This window comes from Agelaius phoeniceus, chromosome 3 (genome assembly GCF_051311805.1).
Source record: "Agelaius phoeniceus isolate bAgePho1 chromosome 3, bAgePho1.hap1, whole genome shotgun sequence".
In the NCBI taxonomy this organism is placed as follows: domain Eukaryota; kingdom Metazoa; phylum Chordata; class Aves; order Passeriformes; family Icteridae; genus Agelaius; species Agelaius phoeniceus.
The window spans coordinates 116,068,889-116,096,266 of record NC_135267.1 but is presented as its reverse complement, the minus strand read 5'-3'; the positions used below and the strand labels follow the sequence as shown (position 1 = coordinate 116,096,266).

The following is a 27,378-nucleotide window of genomic DNA, read 5'->3' as shown; positions in this document are numbered from 1 at the left end:
TGAGGGAATAAATGTTCTGGAGTCTTTCTCATCTTATGTTACATGAGGCTATTGAAATACTGATCACATGCTTCACCCCATACCCAGCAAATAAAGAATTTCCAGTTGGAAGTTATTTAGTGTCTGTGAGGCAGATCTGATGGTGCTGGCTCTCAGCAACCTAGTGCAGTTGGCTTTTAGAAATGCCAACAGAAAGGAGACAGTGTAATGGGGCAGAGATCAGCACTTGTACCCTGGGCCTGATGGAGAAACCTCTGGGCTTCAAAGCTGCTTGTGGAGGCCAGTGCTGCTTACTGTGAGGGGGGCAGTCTGCTCAAAGAACAGCTAAGGCCATGGAAGCAGTGCTTGCAAAGCAATGCAGGGCTGCTGAAATCCCTGAGGTCAAGCAGGGGGAACTCCTAGAAATTGATTGGTTCAGTTGGAATAAGCCTCATTCCCCTTCCCTTGCTTGGCCTTGCTCAGTTGTGGTTAAATGAGGAGAGGGATGATGATCATCTGATTATCCTGCTATTGACAGTCTGGGGAACAGTTGGGAGCCCAGGCTGTCCTCTTGCCAATGCCAGCTCCAGGGATGGCTTCAGCATTTGGAAAGAGAAATAACATGTTCCACAATCTCTGACAGGTGCAGTGGCTGTTCCACTGCTGAGTGTACCAGGAGAGAACCTGGAATTGTCACTCTGTGTTCTGATTCACACTGCCCAAATTACCTACCAGGAGAGAGCATAAACTTTCTCAGCAATTAATTAAATATCTTAGGAAAGACTTCCCAGGTACAGGGTGCAATTTCTGCTTCAGATGAAAAAGTTAACTGTGTCAACTTACAGCAGAGTCTTAGAATTGATAAGGGAGACCTGGCATGGGGGAAGCTAATGCTCAGGGCTGCTGCCCTGGATCTATCACTGCCACCACAGTTTTTCCCAGCCCTTCTGGGTTATTTTGTCCCAGAGTTCTTGGATTTTGTGCCATACCATAACCAAGTCAAATTTAAAGCTGTATGTGTAAACCAGCTACTGTGATCAATCACTCTCACAGAAAATGTTACCAATGTTTACCTACTCCTGTAGGTATTCTTGTCTTCAGACCTTATTCCTTGCACTAGCAGCCAAACCTGAGTATGTTCTTTCTGAGCTCCAAGCACACTGATATGGCTCCATGGTGTTTAGCTCTCTCACTACACTTCAGGTCAACACATTGATTAATCCAGACATTAGATAAAGGATAGAGTTTATTTAAGATTAAATACTCATTTATAAACAGAATATATAACTTGTTTTCTGAAGTCTGTGACGTATCTGCTTTGTTAGATTTATCCAGAACACCTGAAAAAGGACTGAACTGTAGTTAGCCAAGACAATGTTTCATATTACAACTTCACAGAATCACAGAATGATTTGGGTTGGAAAGGACCTTAGAGACCATCAAATTCCAGTCCTCCTGTTGTGGGCAGGAACACCTTTACTAAACCAGGTTGCTCAGAGCTTCAAGACTTCCTAACTTCCTAAAGCCATTTAGCTCCATTCAAAGTATTTTGAGGTCCAATGCTCATTTCTATGACTTTTCCATTAACCTCTTCCTATCACCCTGAATAAATGGCTACTCAGGTTTCTACAAGTAAGGGCTTTTCATCTCTGCTGTAATGACTTCAGGTGTACAGCTGCCCTGTAGGATGCACTCCATTTTGTCTGCATCCCGACTGTAACACAATAACCTGCTATTGCTTTAGAAAAGGATGTATTAAATTTTCCAGGCAATAACTAAAGTGGCTTATGTGGATGGGGTTTTTCCACAGGGAAGAGATAAAGTTACCTAAACAATGATTTAATTTTACACAGGGTCCTGAATGTTTTTCTGTAGCAATCGGTGACAGTTCTGACTGGGGAGCCTGCCCAGAGTTTGTACTGGTTAATCAGCGTCACTGTACTGACACACGGGGGCATTCAGCTCAGCTCTGCCTTTCACATTTGATAAACTGCCTCACCTGAGTCAGGGAATAGCACCACTGCAGGCTATGCAAGTTTTACCTTGCTCAGAGCATAAGACAGAACAGAATCCATCACAGCAGTCGGGAACAAAGCACACACCAACACCAGGGCCTTCTCCTTCAGCTTCGCCACCATGTACCGTGCCTTGGGTGCAGGAGACGTTAGAGCATCCACCATGGCATCCACCACCTCATTGCCATTTGTGCTCCCCTCACTGAGGATGCTGTTGAAAAAGTTTGCCCGCTCTTGAACGTACTCCTTGTTGTAAACAGCCTTTTCCTCTTCACTCAGTTCACTCCAGATCTCTTCAGCACTAAGCGGTGGCTGAATTTTTGTAGAGCGTGCATAATTTCCTGGCTGGATAATACAGACCTGAAAGCAAGGTGTAAAACTTACCACGGTGCAATCAGTCATTGTGAATTCAATTATAATACTATAGTCAGTAACACAGACAAAAAGCTCTCTACAGATAGCCAGAAAATGCTGCTTTATTGAAATTTTAACCCTGGAAACTTGACTGAAATCAAATGTATTCCTGTGAAATATTTAAGATTGCAGAGGAGCTTTATTCTGACTTCCTCATTTTGCTCTGATGTTAATTTCTTGTTTTGACTACTTAGCACTTTCACAGAATGCAATAGAGCATCTTTGATTGCTGTACAATGCTTAACAGTATAAATGTTTTGACAATACTGAAACAAAGCATTTCAGTGTGACTTTGATGTCTCCAAAGTGGAATACTTTGGATTTTTCACTCAGTGGAGAACCTTGGAATTGGTAATTTTTGACCCAGTTTGGGACAAAAGGAGGTATAAAGAAAATTATCAGGTCCTGGGGAAAGAAGTGCTGTCTTCCCCAAGAAGGTGTAATTAAAAGTAAGCTAGGTCTTGTCAGCAAAGAACAGGGGGACAAAAGGTCCTGCTCTGCCTCTCACTGAAGCCATCAGCAGATTTCTGTAGATTTGTGCACATAGATTTAAATGAAAAGCACGCAAGTCCTTTGCTGCTCCACGTTTTCTTTGTGTATTGCTGCTGTTCTGCTCCCTCCTGAGTATTCCAGGGAGTTTTGGAGCGGGCTGAGCACTCACAGCACACATGCTGTTCCTCAGTTAGCAGCAGCCTTGTTCAAACTATTTGTAGATCTGCAACATTAAAAGCTCCGTGGCATTTGACTGAGCTGATTTCTAAAGGCTGCAACACAAGGTGAGGAAAACCCATGCTGAGCCGTGTCAGAGACTTGGGGATCTGACAGGCATTCTCTGGGAAGTGTGTGGTGATATAAAACCCCGCTGTCTTCACTCAGCCACCAGCCCAGCTGTGTCAGTCCCTGCCTGCTGGCCTGCATGGTGATGGATTCCCTGCTCTCAGGAGGACTGGGGTGCGGGTCCTGTGCACAGGGAGAAGGAAGGGATGCAGACAAACCCCAGCAGAGGGATGGTGTGCACAGCTGGAACAGCTTGGTGCTGCCTCAAGCAGGTTTGTCACACAGCATCCTCGGAAGCCCTCCCTTCTGGTGCTATTTAGAAGTGTGCTTGGTATCAGCTAAATAGTCAACTTCCCACATTTATTGTTTACAAAGGGTGTTTGGAAGCTTCCTTTTTTGGAGTTGGCTTGGAAAGAAGGAGAGATGGCTTGGTTTTTGCCCTTTCCACACTTTCTGTGGCCTTTCTACTGGCAGGCACCCACTTTGTTTCCTGTAGGCTGTCAGCTTGCCTGGCCAGAGTTCAGTGGGACAGAGCCATAGCTCCATCTGCTCCTTGCACCTCTGTGCAGCTTTCTCCTGAAAGGACAGACAGGACAACAGAGCACAGCAAAAAGGGACCGTGTATTTTTTGGCTCTGCACAGGGCAAGTTCTCAGGCAAGTGCCAGGCAGCATCTTGCATGCAATGAGAAACAGAAAAATACCTCTCAAAGATACTCCAGAAATGTCTGTCAGCCTGGCTCACTCAGTTATGTGCTGGGACTACTGCAGAGGTGGAACAGGAAAGATCCCAAAACAACCAGAGTAGCTAACCTGTTAAACTAAGCCCTTCCATGCATTTGAGATTATCCTCAGCTAATCAGCAGAAATCCTCATCATGCTGTGTGGTATTAGGATGTGTAAAGTCACTTGTATTTTACAGCCCCTCATATTTATCTGATAGGGGTAGCTAATAGATGCATAGCTGTAATATTTTCCAACACAAAGCTTATGAACAATGCTGTAAGTCTGTGTACATTAACAGTACACCAATGCAAACCTGGCAGGGAAGACTTTGAGTGTTTGAGAAAGTGTTTCAGCAGTAGAGTGACTCCAAGGAAAAAGCCCAGTGAAGCTACTTAGGGATCTAAGCTTCAGGTTTGACTATTAGAATTGCTTAGGGCACTAAGAGCACTCTTAGAGCCTCTTAGGTTAAGAGAATAAAAACATAACTACTCTGCACAATGATGCCTCTTGCAGCATAGCTGTTCTCACAAGAGGCAAGGAGTTGGTGCTGTAAGAGGAGAGAAGGAACTCCTCAGGCAAGTGACAAGTTCTAGCTGCACAGCACTCAGTGTCTGGCTCTTTGCAGCCACCCAGGGAACATCTGGGTTCCTCACTGCTGGTGGGAGCTCGGGCAGGCCCGTGTCAGGAAGCTTCTCCACTGCACAGGATGTGGAAGCTTCAGTGCTGACACACAGACTGTTACCCAGCAGCTTCTCAGAACCAAAAACATTCCCCAGGACTCTGTTCCCAGTGATTTCCAGCTGACTGATTAGCCACAGAAAAGCTACCTCTTTCCGAAAGGAAACTGCACCCATGAATGCAGTTCTGAGCTTTTATCTTTGTTACTTCGTTTCACATAACTCATCACATCACTTGCCTGGTTTCCAGTTCTTGTTACATCACTTACCTGGACACCAAACTTCTTCATTTCCAGTCTTAAAGCATCACAAAATTTTTCAATAGCTGCCTTGGTCATAGAATAAATGCCGTTTCCCAGAGTAAAATAGGCAATGATGCTGGACATGAAAACAATACGTCCTGGAGAGAAAACAGTGCAAATAACAAAACTTCACTCTCAGTCTTTAATGTGGAATTGATTTGCCTCAGTCTTGAGCTGCTAAGAATGTGGTGTTTAGCAGGAGACTGTTTTCCTGCACACTGTGCCAAAACTGGGCAGTGTCAGCGTGCAGTCCCAGCACAGACAGGCACTCAGCTCTGCTGAGCAGAAAACTTCACACAAAAATCTTCCACCTAGTGACAGATGTTGGACTAGACAAGTGTAACACATTCCCTGTATGCTGCTTATTCCTTCTGAGCCTGAGAGGGGATGGAAAAGATGGAAACAAAGCAGTGCCCTAAAGACTGAAAAACAGTAATGAGACTGTGCTAGAAAGAAAGGGACTGCAGGGGAGAGGGGAGGTGATTTTCCCTGAGGTGGATTATATGGTTACTAATATCAGTTTTTTCTGTGCTAATAATGTCTCTGCACTGAAACCAGGTTCTGTAACTGTGCATATAAATTCCAGTGTACAGTGATAAGCTTTACCAAGGAAATGTGATTTGCCAAATATGTGCAAGTTTACAATACCTCACAATTATTTCCCTGATCTGTGCTGCTTTCCCTCCTTTCTAACTCCTTCTGAGTGCAGGCATGCCTTAAATAGCAGAGATTCCTCATGTGAGGCACTGGACTGTGGCTCATTTCCATTGTTTCCTTGTAAACTTCTGTGACACAGTCCTACCATGGGGTAAGCAATGTCTGGGTGTGGATATACAAATACCAGGGGTGAGGGGGAAGGTGGTCTTGTCACTGACAATGCAGAGAACACAGCTGCACTCCTGTTGCTGCCACAGATGCAGATCACATCTGGGCCCCAGATCTCACCAAATGGAATAGGCTTGGGAGATATCAAAAGGTATCACGGGAATGCAGTGAAATCTCTTATTCTGAATTAGGTTCTCTGCCTTCCTATACAGCATCCCAAATAAATCTTATCTACAGTAAGAGGAAACTAACCACCAGCTTGCTGATCAAGATGCTCTATCAGCTGGCCTGGCCAGCTGGAAAAGATATGGGGAAATGTTGCTCCTCTCAGGGTAGAATGTTTAAGTCCTAGGCTGGAGGGCACGACCACCCTTTACAAGTATGAATAATTTTGAAGTGTTTCTTGGAATAGGTGCACATCCATGGCAGTAAGCAATGGGTGGGATGACCTCTGCCTCCTTTGTCCAGTAGCTGAGTGGATGGGGCTCACACCCAGGATGTGGGACACCTCATTTAACTTCTCTTTTAAGTGCCTAAGGGAATTAATTAATTAAACTCAGCTTCCCCAGGAGAATGCTCCAATGTCTGTAAGTCAAGCTTTTCATCTGGAGAGGTCACTTGCTGCCCCCAAACACATAAAGTTTAGCTGTCCTGGCTGTTCCTGCAAGGAAGGCAGCAGCAAATCTAGGATTCCTCCTAGACTTGGCCTCCTCTCCTACATAGCTGGTACTTGAAAATGGAGTGCAGGAGTTAACCAAGGATACACTGACAGCCCGTTCCTTCGAGCCAAGGTGTGTGTGCAGCCATCCAGACCCAAACCTTCTGAAGGTGCTTTATGCATGTGCTTAATATTGCATGCACTGCTAGTCCCCTTTGCTTCAAAGTAAGCCTGTGCAATTCATGGGGTCAGAGAAATGCCTCTGGTGGATCAGCATCACAGAGTTCCAGCAGTAAGTAGGACATGACAGGGAAAAGAGATGTCTCTCTGTGTAATGGGCCACATAACACACTCACTGGGTACACACAATAGCACATTCTGCTACAAAAACACATCCAGCCTGCAGTATTTAAAGGTTTCTTTCTTCTTCTGTCAGAATATCATCTACCAAAGGCAGCCAAGCAGAAAGAAGCAGAATAGCCCAAAAAAAGGGATGTTTTTATCTTACCAAGTTTGTGTAGCAGTGACACCTGGGGTTTCCAGGTGAAACCTGCCCCTTCCCATGCTTGATGCTGCACTCAGAGCACAAATCCTCACTCTAAAGAGCCTAGAGCCAGAACAGACAAGGAAGAGGGGATCTTCCTCCCCAAACACAGTTGGAGACAGGGAGGGGACAAACTGCAAAGCACCCAAGCCATGCTGCCATGCTGCAGAGGGCTGTTAAACATTTCCTTCTCAGAAAGAAGGAAAAAGCCCACATGTAGGGAGGTTCATGCAAATACATTTATCCCACTGGATACCCATGCACCTCTACATACTTGAAGTTTCCTGCCCAAGGTCACAGAGGCTCCACAGAGCTGGAACTGGAAGCTGATGTCTCTAGTTCACCTCTGTAGGGTCATTCCTCCTCTCCTAATTGCCAAACAATAAAATTGTAAAGCCTAACTAATAAAATCGGGCAGTTTATGGAACTTGGTGTTTTCTGCTGGTCAGTGCTTAAAAAGGCTTGCCTGGGCTTAATGATCTATGGTAAACATTCTTCCTCTTTTTTGAGTCAAACACTGAGAGAAATCCTTATTTATAAATACTTTTCTTTTTTTCTGTGTACTGCAAAGACAAAATCTTTAAGGATATTTTTTCCCTTTATGGCTTCAGCCTCTTTTCAGGATCAAGTTGCTCTTTCAGGCCACACAGAAGGAGGCTGTCATTTCAGTTCAATGAAAGACAATTAAAGCCTCTTTTATAGATGTTACATTACCCTGATTATAGTAAGCTAATTATTCTACAACTCTAAATAACAGTGGATTAGCATTACCCTTGTATTTCCTTAGAAGGGGAAGAAATGCCAGGGTTGTCCTGATGCTCCCAAGGAGATTCACATCTGCAAATTTTTCATATGTCTCCATAGGCAGCCAGCCTGTCTCACCAAATGTTGATATTCCTGCATTGTTGACAAGGCCCCAGAAACCTGTGGAAGAGAAATGACTCAGCAAGCACCTTTAACTGCAAAGCAGCCACTGTTAGATAACAAAGCACCACCACTGATTCAGAGCCTTGAGAGAAACTGTATGGTTGTGTAACAGCTTTGTCTTTTCCACTTCAAGCTGCAGGCATGTTTTGTTTAGTGAAGGAATGCCACTGTGGCCATAATCTGGGCTAAATGGAATCACAGAATAGTTTGGGTTGGAAAAGCCCTTAAAGATCATCCAGTTCTACCCCCCCTCCCATGGTCAGGGACACCTTTCCTATAAGTCTCAATGATATTTAATAATTGCTCCCTCTACAGTTGTCTTAAGATATTTATGAATAACATGATCTGGGAGACTACATCTTACTGCCAATGTGGTGTACCATGATATTTTAATTACTTTAATCCCATTGTGTGCTATGAGCAGCCTTGTGAAAATTATATTAAGCAGTCTAAAGGCTAAGGGGTACTATTTTCAAAGTGCCTGACTAATTTAAGAGCCCAAGTCTTGCATCTTTTTCCAAGATTTGAGCTCTGATATCTTCTGAAATCAGCCACAATCAGGTACATGGCTGCAACATTGGGTAAAGTAATCATGCAGGGTCAGTGGCTACAGTACTTTTACAATGTTGTAGTTTTGAACAACATTTTTGCCCATGTAATGACAGGTTTTGGTGCTAAGGAGAGAGATGTCAGCACTCACAAGCAGAAAGGTACTGGCAGCGAGGCTTGTTGTGCCCGAGCTCGGTGACAGGGAGCTGAGGCCCTTCAGCCCAAAGGCACAGCAGCGCTGACAGTGCTCACAAGGGACGCTGTGCTGGGGCAGGGAGCACTCCAGTGCCAACAGGCTATTCACTACTGAGCAGCCAGTCAGCCAGCAATCCTGGGCCCCTCTTACAGCTTTAGTTACCATCAGACTGCTGCCCTGGTAATGCAGCAGCTTCCTCTGGACTCGCGTCTTTTCCATGGCCCCAAATCTTAGCAGACAGAGGAGAGGAAATGAGCTTAAAAACTGGCCATGGAATGGGGCATCCTAGACTTCCTTCTTCCTCCCACCACTGCCCTCCTTTTCTGTGTCTTTCTGTCATTCTCTGGCTTTATTTCTCCATCTTAAAATGGAACCCAGCCCCATGGGATTTACGTCCCCATAAAATGCCTCCAGATCAATGGCTTAGAGAGCCCTCTGCAGGAGCTAATTATCAATATTTCTGTACTTGCACATGATCTGCTCTGCAGATGGGCTGAGTGACTGCACACCCCATCTGTTTCTGCTCAAAGCTGGAGGTTTCTATACTCAGGGTTATTTTTATATAACCTAACTCCAACACAACCCAAACTAAAGCCCAACATCACTGCAAAAGCTGCTTCCTGATATTTTCAGCTTTACCTTTTCTAATTAAATTTTGCTTCTGCCACTGCACCCTGTGCAGCACAGCAATAACACTTGCTCCACATACCCCTGATTTCATCAGGCCTTCAGAAATACAGCCATTAATCTTTAGACAATTGATTTTCTTCCACTTTCTCTAAACTGTGAAATTCAGAATTAACTTGCAAGGCTTAAGTTTTCTCTCCAGCTATTTGCCTCATGTGCTTCAAAGCCTCTGGGTGGCTGCTGGTGAGGCCAGCCTGTGTATTTCTGGGAGCTCACAAAGTAATGGCTCCTTCCTTCTGTGTAGTGGCCAAATCAAAAGCCATGAGGAGAAAAACTGGCCTGAGTTAAACTAAAACAGACTTGTGTTTCACTTTTAAGTTAAACACAAAAAGACACTTTTCACCTGGTCAGCTCAAAACATAGTTTGCCCTCAAGCAAAACATACTGTTTCTTAGAACATTTTGGCATTCCCAAATGGGAAATGCTCTGATATTTTCCAGAATGTTTCCTGCCACTTTGTATAGTTGAATCAATTCACAAAATTCCACCCAAGTAGCAAACAGTTCATTATTCCCTCATGCTATTTTCTAAGAATATTTCCTGCTTTCTGAGAAACAACCTGCCCAGCTCTGTATTCAGAGTACTTGAATATGCTTTGGTCTTTCTTTCCTGAAATGTTTGTGGTAAAAATTAATGCTATAAATGTGCATTCAAAACATATTGTAAATCTGCTTAGCCAAATGCAGCTCAGGTAGCCTAAAAAATAGAGATGGAAATCCTGAAGGACAAGGCACAAGAATGAAACAGCTGAAGGAGAGTGATGCTGCATTTCCTCAGTGTCCCTGCAGAGCCACATTTGGAAAAAGCAGGTGATGTTTGGTGTGTCAGACTGTCAAAACAGACTCAGTCCAAACACAGCTCATGAAGAGAGGTGTTAGACTGTGCTACAGCAGGCAGGGAAAATATAAACTGGAAAGCAGGACTGGATGGCACAGAGATTTTCACTGATCTCTGTGTTGGGAAAATGGATCCTGACAACAAAGATTAAAGATACAGCCATGGATCTAAGAATCACACTAGGAAACTGAACTTTAGATTAGTGAAGCTTTCTGGAGAACAGTAGCTCTCACATAAGCTCCCCAGTAATTTCTGCTTCACAACATGGTGACCAAAAGTGGCATATCCAAAGTCCTTATTTATGCCCAAAAGACATTTGATATTTTTCCCAGAAACTCTTAAAATCCTCTTCCTATTTAAGTTAGTCCAGCTGCAGGTTTGCAAAATGTTTTGAAAATCAGGTTGTTTCTGTGTTGGTGCCAACACTCAGATAATACATGAATTCTACCACACTCTGTGAATTCCAACAGGTACTCTTGGGATCACTGATCTTTGGAGTTTCTCTGCTAAGCCTGAGCCCAAATGAAAATGACAGGCTCTCCTGATAGATTCAGACCAATACTAAAGGAAACGAAGCAGTGCAGGGTGCTAGCAGGCCAGATGAGATTCCTGAGTTATATTTACATCCATTCATGAGTCACCATCCTTTGCTTGGAATATTATGCTGAAATTCTCTTCACTGTAAGGATAATCTAGTTCTATAGGAAGTCTGGGCTAAAATATTGTACCATGTGTGAATTCCATGAATACAAAATCATAATTATGTGTAAGAGAGTACTTAATAACCTTTGAGTAGGAAGTGGGACTAAAACTAATATCCCTCTGTTCCAGCTAGCTAATGTTACCCACTCTTAGCAGGCAAGAAAAGGAAGAGAAATTCTGATTTGAAACAGAAGGAAATCAGTAAAATTCTGAGGCTTGCTGTAGAGCCTAATAGAATTGCAAATCACCATGCGTGAAGTCCTGGTCTATTTCTTATTGGCTTTGGATTTCTACTCTTGTATAACAGAGAGAGAAGGTAATGAGGAGCTTGGGCTAGTTACGGTTACAGCATATAGGAAGTGTAGAGAAAACTGTGTTTTATTCCTGATGCTCTGATTTTATTCTAATATTCCACACATTTTTGTGTGCATTTCATAATGAATAGTCTACTTTGTATTAGAAAGTGTCTTTTAGTCTTTTGTAAGTCTACTTATCCTGGGCCCAGGAAAAAGGCAGGTTAAGGTGATTTAAAAGAAAGCATCTCTGCCAAAAAGCCCTACTTGTTTGAGATGCATAGTCTGTGGAAAGGATGATACTGTAATCATAAAGAATCTATGAAATTATTTATTCTTTGCTGCCTTTGCAGAATACCCTCAAAATTCTGCAGCAGCAGAGCTGCCCAGCCATGGAAAAGGTTCCATAAAACGTGAGTGCTTGCCCAGCCCAGCGTGGCTGGTGTGAAGGCCTGAGAGACAGCCCAGGAACAGCGCTGTGCACACGCTGTGTGCCTGCTGCATCCCTCACCAGCTGTGCTGAGAGTCTGCATGGGCCTGCAATTGCTCTGCAGGCTCATGCACAGGGTGCCAGCACGAGTCAGAGTCTGCATGGGCCTGCAATTGCTCTGCAGGCTCATGCACAGGGTGCCAGCACGAGTCAGAGTCTGCATGGGCCTGCAATTGCTCTGCAGGCTCATGCACAGGGTGCCAGCACGAGTCAGAGTCTGCATGGGCCTGCAATTGCTCTGCAGGCTCATGCACAGGGTGCCAGCACGAGTCAGGGTCTGCATGGGCCTGCAATTGCTCTGCAGGCTCATGCACAGGGTGCCAGCACGAGTCAGGGTCTGCATGGGCCTGCAATTGCTCTGCAGGCTCATGCACAGGGTGCTAGCACGAGTCAGAGTCTGCACGGGCCTGCAATTGCTCTGCAGGCTCATGCACAGGGTGCCAGCACGAGTCAGGGTCTGCATGGGCCTGCAATTGCTCTGCAGGCTCATGCACAGGGTGCTAGCACGAGCCAGTGCTGAGCCTGCACTCCAGGGTCTGCATGGGCCTGCAGTTGCTCTGCAGGCTCATGCACAGGGTGCTAGCATGAGTCAGGGTCTGCATGGGCCTGCAATTGCTCTGCAGGCACATGCACAGGGTGCCAGCACGAGCCAGAGTCTGCATGGGCCTGCAATTGCTCTGCAGGCTCATGCACAGGGTGCTAGCATGAGTCAGGGTCTGCATGGGCCTGCACTCCAGGGTCTCATGGCAGCACCAGCACAACCACTGCAGGACAGCATAAGCTGTCGGAATTGCGGGATAAATTATGTGAAACCCAGAGTTCCAAGTGACCTGGTGCCCAGGGAGCCTTTAAGGGCTTTTGGGAGACATTTGTGTTTATCTGTAGGTTGGGGAAAGGCCTGAGAGGGGAAGGTTCTGCCTCTTAATAAGATAAGGTCAAGATCAACCATAAATACATGTGCTTAATGAGCAATATCTAGGCTTCTGCTTCCTTCATGTCTCATTCCATCCCCTTGCCAATGAGCTAATGAGCCAGGCAGGCAGAGGTCTTGCATTTCCTTATCTCTCTGCATGCCCCATTCTCCACTTTTATTCCCTATATGAGAAGGAAGTGTTTGTCTGTGATTTGGAGGGAATCTCACTTCTGAGCTTGAGGAAATCTGCTGTGAACCAAGTGTATCCCAGAATTACACTGGCTAATTCCCACCCTGCAGTCCCAGTGGGAAAGGAGGTAACTGTGGCCCCATCACCTGCGCTGTGTCACGTGTGCTGAAGGGATAACCCAGGATTTAGGTTGTCTGCAATTATTCTGGAGCTAAGTCTATCCATTCCCCTGGGTGCACACTCCCTGTAGGGCGTGTAATTGACACATTTCCCTTGCAGTAACCTCTCCAGGGACTAGCGTGACAAACCCCAAGTGGTTCCAAGAAGCAGCTGCTTTGGTGTGGCACGGCAGCTGCCCTCGCTGCATTTCTTGTGTCTATTTCCTCTTTGACAAGTCATGCTCAGAAACACATCAGTCCCATCCCTCCGATGCCTGCACAGCTGTTCTTTGCTCTCTCTGCCCTTTGTGCTTTCGGGTACCTGCAGAGGGGCTCCGGGACGCCCCACTGGGGGAGTTCCTGTCCCGCTGGAATGGTGAAGCTCTCCGAGCAGCGCACCCGCTTTACACTGCCGGCACCTTCGGACAGGCTCCTGTCCGTGTACGCACCAAGGGATTTTTGATAAAATCCCGCCATGCTCACCAATAGCGGTGGGTGCACGCAGCCCATCAGTGGCGGTGCTCGCTACCCTCGCTGGGCTGTGACAGCCCAGCCGTCCCTCTCAGGCAGCCCCCCGCCCGCAGTCCCGGGCGAACCGAGCCGCCCTCCTGGTGTCAGCCGGAGGTGCCGCTCCCCGCCCGCGGCCCGGGGCTCACCTCGCTCGGGCAGGTGGCTGAGCACCAGCTCCTTGGCGGCGCGCACGTCGCGGGCGCGGGTCACATCGAGCCGCAGGACGCGCAGCCGGCCCGCGCTGCCCGCCTCCCGCTGCAGCCGCCGCGCCCCGTCCCCGCCGGGGCACAGGCAGCCCGCGAACACGGTGAAGCCCAGGCGGTGCAGGCGGAGCGCCAGCAGGTGCCCGAAGCCGCTGTCACAGCCCGTGATGAGCACGGCCCGCCCGGCCGGCTCCAGCCGCGCCTCCCCGCGCCGGCACAGCCGCGCCAGTGGCAGCAGGAGCAGCAGCAGGAGCGGGAGCAGGAGAGGGGCCGCTGCCCACATGCCGCCCGCGCCGGCACAGCCCCGCTGTCCGGCAGCCGGGGAGGAAGGGAAAGCCGCGGGCAGCGCCTCCCCGCCCCGCATCCCCTCCCAGGAGCAGCGCCCCGCCCATGGCGCACGGCCGGCCCCGCACCGCGCTCCGGCCCGCCCGGCCCCTCCGAGCAGCGTGCGGGGAGACCCGGCCTGGGCAGGGACGTCTGCCCACCGGGGCCTCCCCCCACTGCTAGACCCCAACAGAAAGCGCAGGCTGCAAGCAGCATGCCCTGGCCAGCGGGAGCTGCGCCGGCGAAGGGGAGCTGGGTTATGCCGAGATCCAGCGGTACGGACAGTTCAGCTTCCCTGCTCAGCTGAGTTTACACCGTCCCGCCACTGCAGACTGGCCGCAGGGCACAAATGAGAGCAGCCACGAGTGTTTCTAGATCGGTCAGGTGGGGACTTCTAAAACAGCCGTATTATTATGTTATAGTTGCTGTATCTTATGTTATATATTACGTGCCGCCATTAAATTGATGTGGGTTTTTTATGACTCAGGTCTATGACTGTTGTTATCTCAAGGGTGCCTACATTAGCCTATGGTGAAGGAAAATGTCTGTTTCTTGTAGGCTAAAGTGACAGTTATACATTGCTGGAAAAAAGATCCCCGAGAGCTACGGTTACAGGAGAAATGTGATTAGGCACTGTTTTGTCTGCCCTTTCTTTTATCTGAGCAACTCTCCAGGCACCTATTGAAAGTGATACTATGTCATATCTGCCTCCTCTGAGTAAAATGAAATGACTGAAAGAACCAGAAGCCTTCATTAATTGTGACTTAAAGTTGTCTTGTGAAAAATACGAAGGGGGCAGTCATTCATTGACATATACACAGCAGCAGAAGACAAAGCAGCAGGTCTTAACACACAGAGAGAAGGTTCCAAATATTTGCTTAAACTGCATCCCTGTGGCTCTCCATTCAGCCCTGCTTGTATTTAGTGAACAACCTGTATCTGGTTGTTGCAGATGGGTTTCTGAAGTGGTGTTGCCCTGCTGTCCAGGGATGTCCAGAAGTGTGATCCCGACAGTCAGCTGTGTTTTGTGTTTGCTTGGGGATACCTTTGCACTGACACAGAGTTTTTAATGACATTCGAAGGAGAAAGGGAATAATTCTTGTTTAATTTGCTTTTCCAGAGCCCAAGGCATTCCTGTGTTTTTACTCTCATTGGCTGCACCTCTGCCTAGGTTTATTTCAGCTTTAAAGTGTCAGTACTCTCTTCTGCAATGCTGAGCTCTCCATAGCCATTGCATAATAGGACTCAAAGCCTCAAGTGGCTTGGGAAAGCTTTGCTGCTGGGAGACAAAGTAGGACATGGAATGGTAAACCCCAAAGAAGATACCCAGATACTTGTCCTCAGTAGGATTTATTTGATTATGTTCCATCACACTGGGAGATGCTGTCCCTTTTTAGCCTTCAAAAGATCAGTCTTCTGGGACTACATGAGTCACAAAGTTTTGTCTTTATATTAACAAAATAATTATGCAACCCTCAAAATCATGAGAGCTGCTAACAGCCTGTCCTCCAGCCAGCTCCCTGTCTGGCTCCCTCTGGCATAAAAAGACAGGGAGTGATTCCTGTCCAAATTCTCCTCCTCCATACCTCCTACCCACCTCTCATCCACGTCTGCCAGCCTCTCCTCTCAGCTTTTGTGTCCTGTTAATAACATAAGGATCACAGGCAGTGACAAAGCCATTCTTTTGAAGACTAAGAGGTGACTCAACTAACCTCTGAATTTTATGCTGTCTCTGCTCAAAAAAAAAAAAGATGCTAAAAAGGTGGTACACAAATGTGACACACTTCCAGCTGAGAACAGGAGCACTATGTTGTCAGAGCAATGCAATCATATGGATTACCGCTATGTCCTTCACACTTAAAAACAGCTTCATGACTACCTAGTCCAGGAAATGAGGCAACTTAGGTGCAGCACATTTGCAGTAAAATTTATTTATTTCTTGGAATGATTTTCCTCTGGTTTATAGTATTCTGTTCCTAACTCAAATATATACACATATGTGTACACACACATACACATGCTCGCATGGTAGTGTGTACTTTGAATTTATGACTCTGCTTTGTCTAGTTTCTGACACCTTTCCCATCTTTAGGATTTAATTTTAAAAATGAAGTTTTTATCTCAATCTGTTCTACTTCTTATGCAATTCCAGTTAGTTGTGGTTTACCTGTAACAAGTCTAAGTAAAGGCTTGGATTCTGAGGAAGTAGATGAGGAAATGGAAGACACTTAGAGACTGATACTGATGGGGATTTGGACAGTTCTGCTCCCAGAATATGCCCAGGGACCTTCAACTCTTCCTAAGAGCATTTCTGGCAACAGCAACCTCTGAAGCTTTTGCTTCAAAGCTCAAAGCTTTATTCTGTGTCGCTGTAAATTTTACAGTGTGAAATAACAAGTTGCTCTGGGAAGGCATCATAATATCTTTTTTTGTTGATGGGTTGCCATGTTGTCCCTACCCTAAAAACACAAACTGCTTTTCTAAAGGACTGTCAAGTTTCTGTAAAGGGCCAGGATAAAGGAGAGCTGGGATGGACCTCTGCTTATTTTCCCCATTCTCTTGTTCCTGCTCCCTCAGCCCTGTGCCCCTCCTGGCAGCCTTAGTGCACCCTGGAGCTGTCTCAGCATTTGCCATCTGCCATGCTCTGTGGCGCCCACTCTCAGCAGTGGGTGGGAGCAGTAAGATCTTTGATGTCTTTCTTACAGGCTCAACTCTCCAGCATGCTGTGGAAGTCATTATTATTTTTGCATTCTAAAGCAAAGATGAAACTCTGATGTCCTTTGAGGCAACTGCAGAGCCATCCTTGGTTTCACATGAATCCCTTTTGGTGCAGAGCACCACTTTGTCAAAGCTTCAGAAAAATGCTGAGAATGTGACAGAGTGCCTCCTAAACGTTCCAAATAACCCAGCAAACAATAAATACAGACCCTTCTTTTTAACATTCTAATGCTTTTGAAGCTTTCATGGTTTTCAGGGTGCAGGATCAGGATTTTGGCTGTATCACACAATTCCCAACAAATGTGCCTTCTCTTTGCCATCCATTGCGTCTTGTCAGCTCAGCCCCCAGACCGTGTAGCATTCCTTTTGCTATTGTACAGTAAATGGCATAGCAGGCTGCTGGTGAAAATTATGCTTATCTGACCAAAAAACCCCGTAAGATTCATCTTAACCCGCCCATCTGGAAGTTCGGCAAATTAGGCTCGTACTACACACAAGTGACACTGCTTGCTGCAACCATCCAAAAAGCTGACATTGAATTTGCATCTGCAGGCAAGCATTTCAGGGCTGGGAAAAGCTGCTTTCCAGGAAGAAAATCAGAATACGGGTTCTGTTGCAGTTGGACAGGCAGACAGTGTGAACAGAAAGGCTTGCAGTTTTTAGAGCTGGTGAGCTGCATGTCCTCCTTGGGGATGCAGGCAGAGAAGGCTGCGCTGTGGTGTCAGAGGAAAGGAGCCCATGGGAGGCTGTCACTGCTTGGAATTAGACAGGAGCAGTTGCATGTGGGCTGTGCATGGGGAATATCCAGCCTTTGAGGACTAAGCAGGATGTCTGGTTGTGTATAATGGGATGAGCTGCATTAAAATCTTGCTGCATATTTTTAAAAAGCCTGGACTCAGTTGACAAAACAGATTTAGGATGCCATGTGTATTGCTCAGTATGTCAAAAAAAGGGAGACTGCTTCTATTTAAAAAGCAAGGCAGGAATATCTCTATCCATGAAACATTTTCAAATACTTGTCACTGCATACGGTGTCCAGACTATTCCAGAGATTAAGTTGTCCATTTGTCAGAAGTTATTTTAGTAAGTCCCTAGGATTAAGTCCTTTTTGGCAGTACTGGAGTAGCAACAAAGCAAAAGGGAGAGAGATGGAAAGAAAATTCTAGGAAAATTCACCATCTTCTCTAACCTGAGGTGACTGATCCTTTTTGCACTGGAACACCCCTGGCCCAGGGACAGATGGTTCAGCTGGAGTATCCTTATGCAGGGGCAGCATGGAAAGTGAAAGGACACCCTCTACCTTCCAAATAACACATTCCAAAAACAACCAAAAAAATAAAAACTGTTGTATCTCATTTCTGACTTGAAAGACAAATGTGGGATGATTCTGACTTCAGAGGCTACTGCAAAATGATCCCAAGGGAGTAAAAATGCTTGGGCTGCTCCTCCACACACACTAATACCCACTTCTGTCATGGAAGGATTACCTCAGCACCTGAGAACTTCATTTGGAGGTGGAGGATAAGGATGAGGGCAGATCAAGTCTCCTTTTCTTCCTGGTGATCAGGAAGATCAAATGAAATCCAAATGGTCTCCTCCAGCACATATTGTCACCTTAGGCACACAGTGCAGATACAGATTCATCAGGTAAATGGTTTTGAACCTGAGGATTACTGAAAAAGGGGCACAACATTATGAAATCAGGATTTATCTCTGGTTAAAAGTTAATTTTTTTGGAGAAACAGCGTGTATTTGAACATAGGGGCTCTTCCCAGATGATGAAAAGCCCTTGCCCTGTCAGATTGTTGGGAAATTGCAGAGGTGTCGGAGTAGATACAAAATCAGTTCAATGATGATAAACTGATCCAGTGTAAGAATTAGCAGATTTTAAAAGAAGTTTACACAGGCCTTAAATATCCCACTCCAGATCTGCCCAGAATTAGCTTTTGGTAATTTAGATGAATGCTGTAAAGGAAGTGCCTGAAGAAGCAGAGGACATATTTACATTGATTTGACTGCAGATTCTCACTGTGCAAGAGATAGAAATGTGAAATCTGACTCATACAAGGAGCTCCTACGAGTGACATAGCCAGCAGGGGTGCAGCTTCTGCGTACAAAGTGTGCCAGTCTTGCTGGTTCTGACTAACATTCCACCATGGCACCTGCAGATTTGCCTGTTGGAGCTCTTATTCTCATGGAAAATCTGTCCCACCAACCACGTTAGAAGCTCAACAACTTTATCATCTCTGCACTTGTACAATTTTCCCAAGGCAGGGAGCCGAAGGGTTGTGGTTTCCTTGGATCATCGGTGCAGAATATTGACAGTAACGAGCTCTTTGCACTTGGGAGCTGGTATTTCCAGGAAAACCCTGTGCCGGTGGATGCCCACGAGGTGGCAGCCTGTGCGGGAGAAAGTGCAGGAGCAGAGCATGGTCCGGAGCACCTTCCCCCTCTTACCCCTGCGCAGGCAGAGCGGCTCTGCCCGGCAGCCCCGGCTGCAGCAGCACCCTCTGCACCGGGTCTGGGGGCTCGGGTAGGGGGCCAGCCTCACCGGCACCGCAGCGCCCACGGGCAGCAAGCAGCGAGACACTGACAGGCAGGGAACACCCCGGAGACAGCAGGCAGGCTGATGGTCCAGAGGAATAGCAGCAAAGTTCCATCCCTGCCAACACAGTCTGCAGGGGGATGCGCTGAAAGAGACCCGGGAGGCTGATGGCCAAAAACCACTTGGTGCTGATGAGCAGCGAAAGAGCTCCGAGTTTGCAGTGCAGTAAAGGTACATGAGCACAGGAGGGTGCTGCTCTTTCTCTTAGCACAAGGCAGCATCTCCCTTCCCTGCTCCGTGGTGCCATCAGCTCACAGGCCTCAGAAGGGCCTGTGTGTGTTCATCCTGGACAGAGCCCGTGGTGCTACAGCTGCTGAAGAACCCCAGATCGCTGCCTGTTTCTAGAGGAAAGCGGCATTCACGTGAAGGACAGGTTGTGCTTTGAGGTGACAACCAGCACAGCCAGCAGTCTGCTGGAAAAGCACCCAGGTCTGTCATCCTGCAAAATGCTGGCACAGGGAAGGTGTGGATGATGTTACTGCCATCCCCCTCCAGCTGACATTGCTGCTGCCCTTGTGTGCAGCTGTTCAAGGACAGTCCAGAAGGTGGCACATCATTTGCCAGTTGGTCTGGGCTGGAGGAGCCAGGACACCCATTTCTACTGGAAATCACTGTGCACTTTTGTAGAGTATTATTTGCCTTTCCTTAGCAGTGTATCAGCTGGTAATGAGGGCACGAGGATGGGTAAGGAAGTGTAGAAGTGGTCTGAGAGAACAGATCAAATCAGAGACAAATGTGACAGAGAATGACAGAGAATATGGTTTCCTTATTTAAAAGTCTGAGTTGTCCTGTGTGCAGGACAAGAATAATACCTGCAGATGCTTATGCCCCCTCAAAAAGAAAAGTAAGCACCCAAAGGATAGAAATACATGAAGGTTTGCATTTTTAAAAATAGAAGTCAAATAAAACTTTTTAAATTGGAAGTCAAAAGCCAACTCCATTTTAGAGTTGGAGGGGTGCAGAGGAGCTGTATCATAGCCAGTGGAGAGGCTTTGAATAGAAGAAACAGAGATACTGAAATTTGCTGCTAAGCTCACTGATGCAATCTGAGAGTGACTCAAGACAGCAGCTACCACTCACCCACCTGCCTCTGATCCCAAACCTCCCTTACATTATGCAAAAGGAATTAATCCATAGGTCTGCTTTCTTCCTGGAAAGCCCACAGAAAAGAAGGCTGGGCTTTTCTGACACAGTTCCACCTCCAGCTGCCCGAAGCACTGTCCAGCCTGACATCTCTGAACACCTGCATGGATTTAGCTCCTTGTCCCTGCGCTGGGGCAGCACAGACAGCCAGGTTCTGGGCTCAGAGGGGGAGTGCATGGCTGGCAGGGATCCTCTGTGAGGATAACAGGATGGAAGTGTGACTGTTTAGTGCCCCCTCATACAGGCCCCTCTCTCACTTTTATGAGAACATACAGCACCCATGTTTTGGCAGCTGATGTTTTCCTGTACACCTGAGCTGAGCAGTTTCCCTGACTTGGGATTCTTGCCTCTCCTAACATTTGCCTCACTGGTAAGAAATTGCAGCTGCACCACTGCAGCAATATGGGGGCTCACTTTTCCAGCCCAGGCAGTGTGAAGATCACTTGGACTGGCACCTTCCCAAGCATAATGTTCTGAAATGTCACTCTGCTCCTGGGTGAAGCTTGGCTTCTTCCCATCTTGTCTCCTCCTTTGGCTTGCAGCATCTGTGCATCTTGCCCTCATTTCTTGGCATGCAGATGCCTGAAGGTGTAGAAGACAGTGCTCTTGTTAATGCTGGAAAGTGAAAATAGATGTATTTTAAATCCTAAAGGGATCTTGCCAGGGTATGTCTTGCCATCGTGCAAATGCCCACTTTTTGAATGGACCCCCAAATGCAAGGGAGGTGCTTTGGAGCAGCACAGGGCATGTTCAAGGCCCCCTGACAGCACTCTAAACTGGGTCATTTTTAATGCTCCTCACAGGGGGCTCAAAGCATAACGTTAAGCCTCTACATTTGGCACTTTGGATTTAAGGTTTTAGTGATAAAATTTGCATGTGGGTTTTGGCCATTCCCTTCCTCTGATGGTGTTGCACTTCCTTTTTAATTTTGGCAGATTTCCAAGGCTGCCAAACAATCAGGGACCAGGAATTGACTCAGATTCAGACAATGTGCCCAGAGCAGCCCAGCTCTGTGATGGTGTTCCCCCATCACAGCAGCTTCCTTTCGAGCAGAGCCCACTGGTGTTGCTCTGGCGGTGGACAGGGATGGCCACAGTTGTGTTCCAGACCACTGAGAATCAAAGCCATTCCTGAAGCACTGGGAACATTTGGAGGCTGAGTTCTTACCTGGGTTGCTAAAGAATCTCCTGTTTCTGAAAGCCCATGGAGGGTTGGTTATTAATGAATGCCAGGATGCACTGCTGATTGTTGGCATATGAAAGGAGCTGTGCTCTGAGCACCAACCTCTCTGCCTGGCAGCAGCAGGACACAGTTTACCTAAATTTGCTCAGCTGGTTTTTTGGTTTTTTTTTTTCTTTAAGTTGATAATGGCTTTTCCTTTTCTGTCATTAAATAGCTTCTGATAAGAATTTATTTTCCCAAGGGAAACAGGAAAGTCTTGGAAATCTGTGAAAAAAATGAGTAAAAAAAACCTATCTCAAATGGTAATTGTGTGTTCTACTTTCCAAAGCATTTCATTTCCCCTCCTGAATTGTGATTTGACATCTAGAGGAAAGGGGGTGGCCAAACCTGATTAAACCAGGCTCAAGTTTGGACAGCACAGCCTCAGAGCCAACATTGGTCCCAGGTCCTGCAAGGTTTTAATCCCAGGCGTGGAAGAAATCAAAATCAGCTCTGTAGCCTGTTGTGGCTATACCAGGAGGGAAGAGCAAATCCCTGGCAAAGGTCAGCAGAGACCCACAGGCAGCTCATGGAGCTGGCCTCGTGCAGCCCTGTCCCAGTTAAAGCACTCAGGAGTGCTTAGCATTACATCACAGAGTTTTGGCAGCGCTGACACGGGCAAAGCAGGGCTGCTCTGCCCTGTTCTCCCTGTTCCCTCTCACAAGCCCTTATCTTCCTGCCTCTGCTGTCTGATTATGATAAAGGTGGTTCTGGCCCCTCCAGAACCTGCCTGTCCCTCAGCAGGCAGTGCCAGGGGATGATTCCATGGTGTCCTTGAGTAGGCTGGAGCTCATAGCAAACACACAGCAATAAAGCAGCAGCAGGGAGCTCAGTGTCTGCTTCAATATTCTGATTACAGGTATATTTGAAGGTGCTACACTTCTGAAGCCAAAAGGCATTCTTAAAGTTCATTAAGTTATTTGGGTCAAGGGCTTTCTTGTGCAAGGACATGGAGGAAAAACCCCAGCTTAATATTGCACAACAGGGTTTTTAAGATATGCTGATCTCGATTCCATTTTTATTTTGTTGTTCCATAAAATTGTGTGTTAGGAATAGATTTATACTGGGCCAGTTCCTTGGAGTCTCCGATTGCCAAATTCTTTTCTCTTTTTTTTTTCCCCCATAATTGAATTTCTATAAAAACGAGCCATTTGTAAGCAACCAGTGTATTCTATAACATTTCTCTCTGTGGTACATTTATGCTAGAAATGCAGAAATGAGAAACTCTGAAACAGCAGCATACTGAGAGCACTGTCTCCATTTGATTTCCTTCTAGCCTGAATTTCACAACAGTTGCATTTGGGTTTCAGTTATACCCTACACTGGCTGATGAATATTAAACAAGGTCTACAGACATTTCTTGGGTTTGCTTTTACAGACTCTGCTTGTACAGAGATATATTTTTTTGATGGTGCCCTTCTTGGTGCCCTCTATCTCACTATTTTATTGTTCCCAGGTTGTTCTGAGAGGCAAGTGACAGTGTGAGACAGGAGGAGAATGATTACATTTTTCAGGGAAATTATACAGAGTAGAAAATCAATAGTTAGATGCTCCCTGGGACTGCCTAAAACTTCTTTGAAGAATAATTAGCTTGCAAGAGAGCTCTGGTAGCTGGAATTCCTCCCCAATTCTGTATGCATAAGATAAATTTAGTCTGGAATAAGCAGTGTGTTTGAGGTCTCTTTGCTGATCTGGGGAAATGATTCATGTGGAGAGAATGAAGAAATTAGATAGAAGAGGTGTGGGAGAAAACCTGACTGACCACATCCATCCTGGCTTGGAAGCCAGGAGCAAGCAGCAGCAGGAACAGGGAAAGCCCAGAGAGCAGAACTGGGGGAGTGGGGGCTGGGGCTCAGCACCTGATGCTGCAGGTGGCTCTGTGACAATTGTCCACTGGGCTGGCAGGGCTGAGGGATTACAGGGGGCAGTCCAGCCCACCCTCAGCTGTAGTGCTTCATTTGCTAAGCAGCAGCAGCAGAGCAGGGGTTGTATTTAAGCAAACTGCCTTTAGGACAGGCTTCCTAAACTTGGAGGGCATGATGGGGAGCAGCAGAGGAGTCTGGGTGAGTTCCACCATTGCGTGCTGTTTCCTTCTATTGCTACAGGAGCTGCAATAGCTCTGTGGGTTTGGGCTGGTCTGGGCAGGGCTGGCTGGGAGTGAGATCAGTCTGCCTCTCCAGAGCTGTCAGTGCACTGTCTTTCAGGAGCATAAAACCACCCTTGGAATGCACAGAAAGCTGCTGCAAGAGGTGTCAATAGCAGCTCATGACAGACTAAGTGACATCTAATCAATTCCTTATCTCCCTAAAAGGAAGGACTAATAAGGCTAAAGAATGTGCTGGAGGCATAATGTAGGGGGTATTATGGGAGATTTAAGAAAAATCTAACCAAACAAGAGAGTGAAGCAGCACAGTAGTAAAAGAAGTCATCACAGGGCATTGGAGAATGATCTCCTAGGATGAGTGAAAAGTCAGTGTTTGGCATTTGTTGCTATTTCCATTGTTAAAGTCGTAAGCATTGTATGAAAATACATCTCCATTTTGCTTGGATTTGGTGTGTTGGGTTTTGTTTGTTTGGATTTTTTATATGTGGAATTAGACAAACATCCAAGCACATGTGTAGCAATAAGCATGTGACTCAACCCCTCTACAGCCACAGATGTCTCTCCCTCTTAATTAAATGTGTGCTAAAATGGTCTGTTGGAGCAAAGCCCAGTAGTGCAGGTTTGAGCTGTAGGTCCAAAAGTGCTGCTAATAAGCAGATCTAGAATATAGACCTGTCAGCTTAGCTTTGGTTCCTGGAAAAATACTGGAACAAATAACCAAACTCTTGGAGAGCACCTAGAAGAAATTGAAGGGATGAGTAACAGGCAGTTTTTTTTTTCTTTGAGACACATACTCAAAGGTTTGAGTTCTGAAGCTGCTTCATGTGTGCCTTTATAATGATTACATGGCTGAAAATATCTGAATGCAAAACTGGTTGGAAAATTGATAGGGATGTGTTTTGGGGGGTTGTTTTGGATTTGTCTTTTGTTTACACCTGTGGAATGGCTGAGGCAAGAGAGCATGCCATTTAAACTTGCAGCTGGCAACGTTTTGGAAAGGCTGTGAGCACACCGGGCAGGGTTAGAATTCAGTGTGATGCTTGCAAGGGCAGAGGTGCTAAGAACCCCCCCAAAATCAGCTTGCCATGCAGCTGGGACAGTGCTTTGTCCCCCTGCTGACACAGATTTATGTACTGCAATAAACTCTTCATGTAGGTTATTCTCCAGTTATGACAGGACTGGGACCAGCAGCTGCACGTGCAGTTGACTTCTCAATGAAGAGGAAAGCTTTTGATGTCCCACGAGCTGATCATCAATGAACAGCACCATGCTGTTACAGAAGAGGCACATTGAGGGTGAGCAGGACTGTTCCCCCTGTGGCAAGGGCAATAATGCAGCAAGCAGGAGCATTTGCTTTTGCCTAGGGTACTTGCAAGCTGAGCTGGACTGGGTTAAATATGAGAAGGAAGGCAGGAAGACTGATCCAAGGTCCAAAAGGCTTGATTTGCTAGGGAAGGTGGAGGGTTCTCATCCTCAGGAGAGGGGGGCTGAGGGGAAGACTATTTCTCCCCAAAACACTGTCAGGCAATAATTTGGTATTCCTGACCCTGGCAGTTGAGACAAGAATCTTTGGGATAAATTGCTTCCAGGGAAAATCAGGGCACTTTGTTTTTAGTAACTAACCTGATACTAAGGGAGTGTGAAGGACTGGAGCAGATTTCCTGGGAGAGGTCTGTGACACCTTCAAAATAAGCTGGACCCCTCCATCAGTACTACAAATAGGGAATAACCAAGGTAACTGGGTTTTTTGCTTTGCTTTGTAAACAAGCTGCCAAGAAAGCTGTTTCACTGAATTCTCCTCATTAGGAGAACTGACTAATTGACGGGACAAGCAATGTCTAATGGACTTGATTTTAGTTTCCTAAACCTAAGTTTGTGAAAATGTTGAGATTTCTTTGACAGAAATGTTCAAGTTCACATGTTGTGGGATGATCAGTCAGCAGCATTATCCAAAGCCTGTCTGGCATATAAATGGCTCCTGGAACACTGGATTAGGACTCCAGAGCCCGTGGCTTTTTCTTTTCCCCAAGTCATACTCTGTAATGCTCCTATCAGTTTCACTGCCCTGTCTATGCAGGGGGATAGGTTCTCACATCCATTGGAAAAGAGGCAGAGGAGTGGGAGCCCTCTTCTGAAAAAGGATTCAGCCACAGCAGTGGGTATTTAAGGTTTTGGTTGGTGTTTGAGGTTTGACCTGCTGGCCCTAGGCAAGAGAGAGTTGTTACTCAGTGTCTCCTTGGAAGCACACAGAGCTTATCAGTGGGGAATGGTGTTTCAGGCTCTGCCTTGGGCTGACCTGTGACACAGTGCAGTGCAAAGTGCATCCAAGTGGCACAATGGAAACTTGTCAGTTGTTCATTATTAAAAAAAAATATTTAAAAGGCCAAAATAACTCACCTACCCATAAGACACTGCTACTTGCAGTTGTGGTTTTTCATGCTTCTCAGAGCTGATACAACAGCATTGCCCATAGTTATTTTTGTGGGTTTTTTTTTTCTTTTTTCATCCCTAGGGAATGCCAAAATAAATTAGACACATTATAGCAAACTAATCTTGTGACTTCACGTTTTGGAGTTCCTTTGCTGCGGGAGGGAGGTGGAACCCAGGCTCTCTGCACAGATGCTGCCTGTGGCAGTCACTGTTCCAGTGCTGTGTTTGCTCACGGATGAGCAGCTGTAAATGGGACAGGTTCCCTCTCGTGAGGCTGTGGGGACAGGCACTGGGATGGAGGGGTGCCCCCCCTCTAGCTTGGCACTGGGGAAAGCTGCTCCTCAGGGAAATCTGCCGCTTGTAGAGATTATTTCCCCCCTGCCTTGCACTCGTCAGTTTGGAGATTGTCTCAGCTTATTTCAAAGTCAGTTTTAAGCCTTTTAAATGAGCTTTACACTGATACTCCAATAGGGTGTTTATATATGCTTTTGGCACTATCTATTTAGAGAGATGAAAGCAAAAGTTAACACAAACTTTCTCTCTCTCTGCCTAAAGTCAAGGTAAAGGATTTTAAGGAAGGCCTGTGGCTTGTTAGAGCACATGCTGTGTCCTGTGGTATGACAGCAGTGACATCCCATAACTGAGATGGTACCAATTGCAAATACAGCTTCTCTAGGGCAGAACTCAGCACAGCCTGTGTGGCACCTCCATGGGGCTGGTGCTGTCCCAGCCTGGCACCAGTTCTGCCTCATCCTGCTCTGTGTCTGCTTCCCTGCCTTTTGCACCTCTGCAGCCCCTCCCTGATGAGCTCTCTAGTCAGGGGCTGCTGCCCAGGTGTTCCTGCAGGGGAGCACTGTGTGACAGGCACAGATCCAGGTGTGTGAGATCTGCAAGGCCCTGCAGGTGCTGGGCTGTGTGCAGTGCAGGGCAGAGGCTCGTGTGGCTGCACCTGCACGTCTGGGGCACAGCACCCATGAGATTATTCTGCTCACACTGGGCAAGTCCCACCTGTCCTGGGACCTGTCCCACCCACACTGTGTGCCTGGGGTACCCAGCACAGCCAGGACACGCCAGGCAGGGTCACTTGGGCAGGGCTCAGTGTAGGCACAGGAAATCCCACTCCTGCCTTCTTTTTGTTGTTGCTGAAGTGAGTAGTAGAGATTCAGGTGATGCTAACCATGGCTTAAGAGTGTTGAGCTAACTATAGAGACACTTGAGCATGGCAAGCATGGCAGAGGGTTCTGTATATGTTTCTATTGATTA

General features: G+C 46.6%; 2 protein-coding genes across 4 annotated transcripts in view; one reads left to right on the top strand and one right to left on the bottom strand.

Moving 5' to 3' along the window:
- Positions 1-27,378, top strand: part of PAK5 (p21 (RAC1) activated kinase 5) — a 217,688-nt gene that overhangs the window by 59,240 nt on the left and 131,070 nt on the right. Inside the window, exon 1 of one of the 3 annotated variants that reach the window (XM_077176306.1) lies at positions 14,072-14,278. The exons of the other annotated variants lie outside the window; for them this stretch is intronic. The gene's annotated coding sequence lies outside the window, so the exon portion shown is untranslated. Of the gene's footprint in view, positions 1-14,071; positions 14,279-27,378 lie in introns of those variants that run through there. 3 annotated transcript variants of the gene reach the window in all.
- On the bottom strand, positions 1,208-13,949 carry LOC129118774 (D-beta-hydroxybutyrate dehydrogenase, mitochondrial-like). Its single transcript, XM_054630346.2, has 4 exons — positions 13,514-13,949; positions 7,687-7,839; positions 4,856-4,986; positions 1,208-2,354 (listed from the first exon to the last, which is right to left on the bottom strand). The coding sequence occupies exons 1-4, from the start codon at positions 13,932-13,934 to the stop codon at positions 2,007-2,009; spliced, it is 1,053 nt and encodes a 350-aa protein (XP_054486321.2). The 5' UTR covers positions 13,935-13,949; the 3' UTR covers positions 1,208-2,006.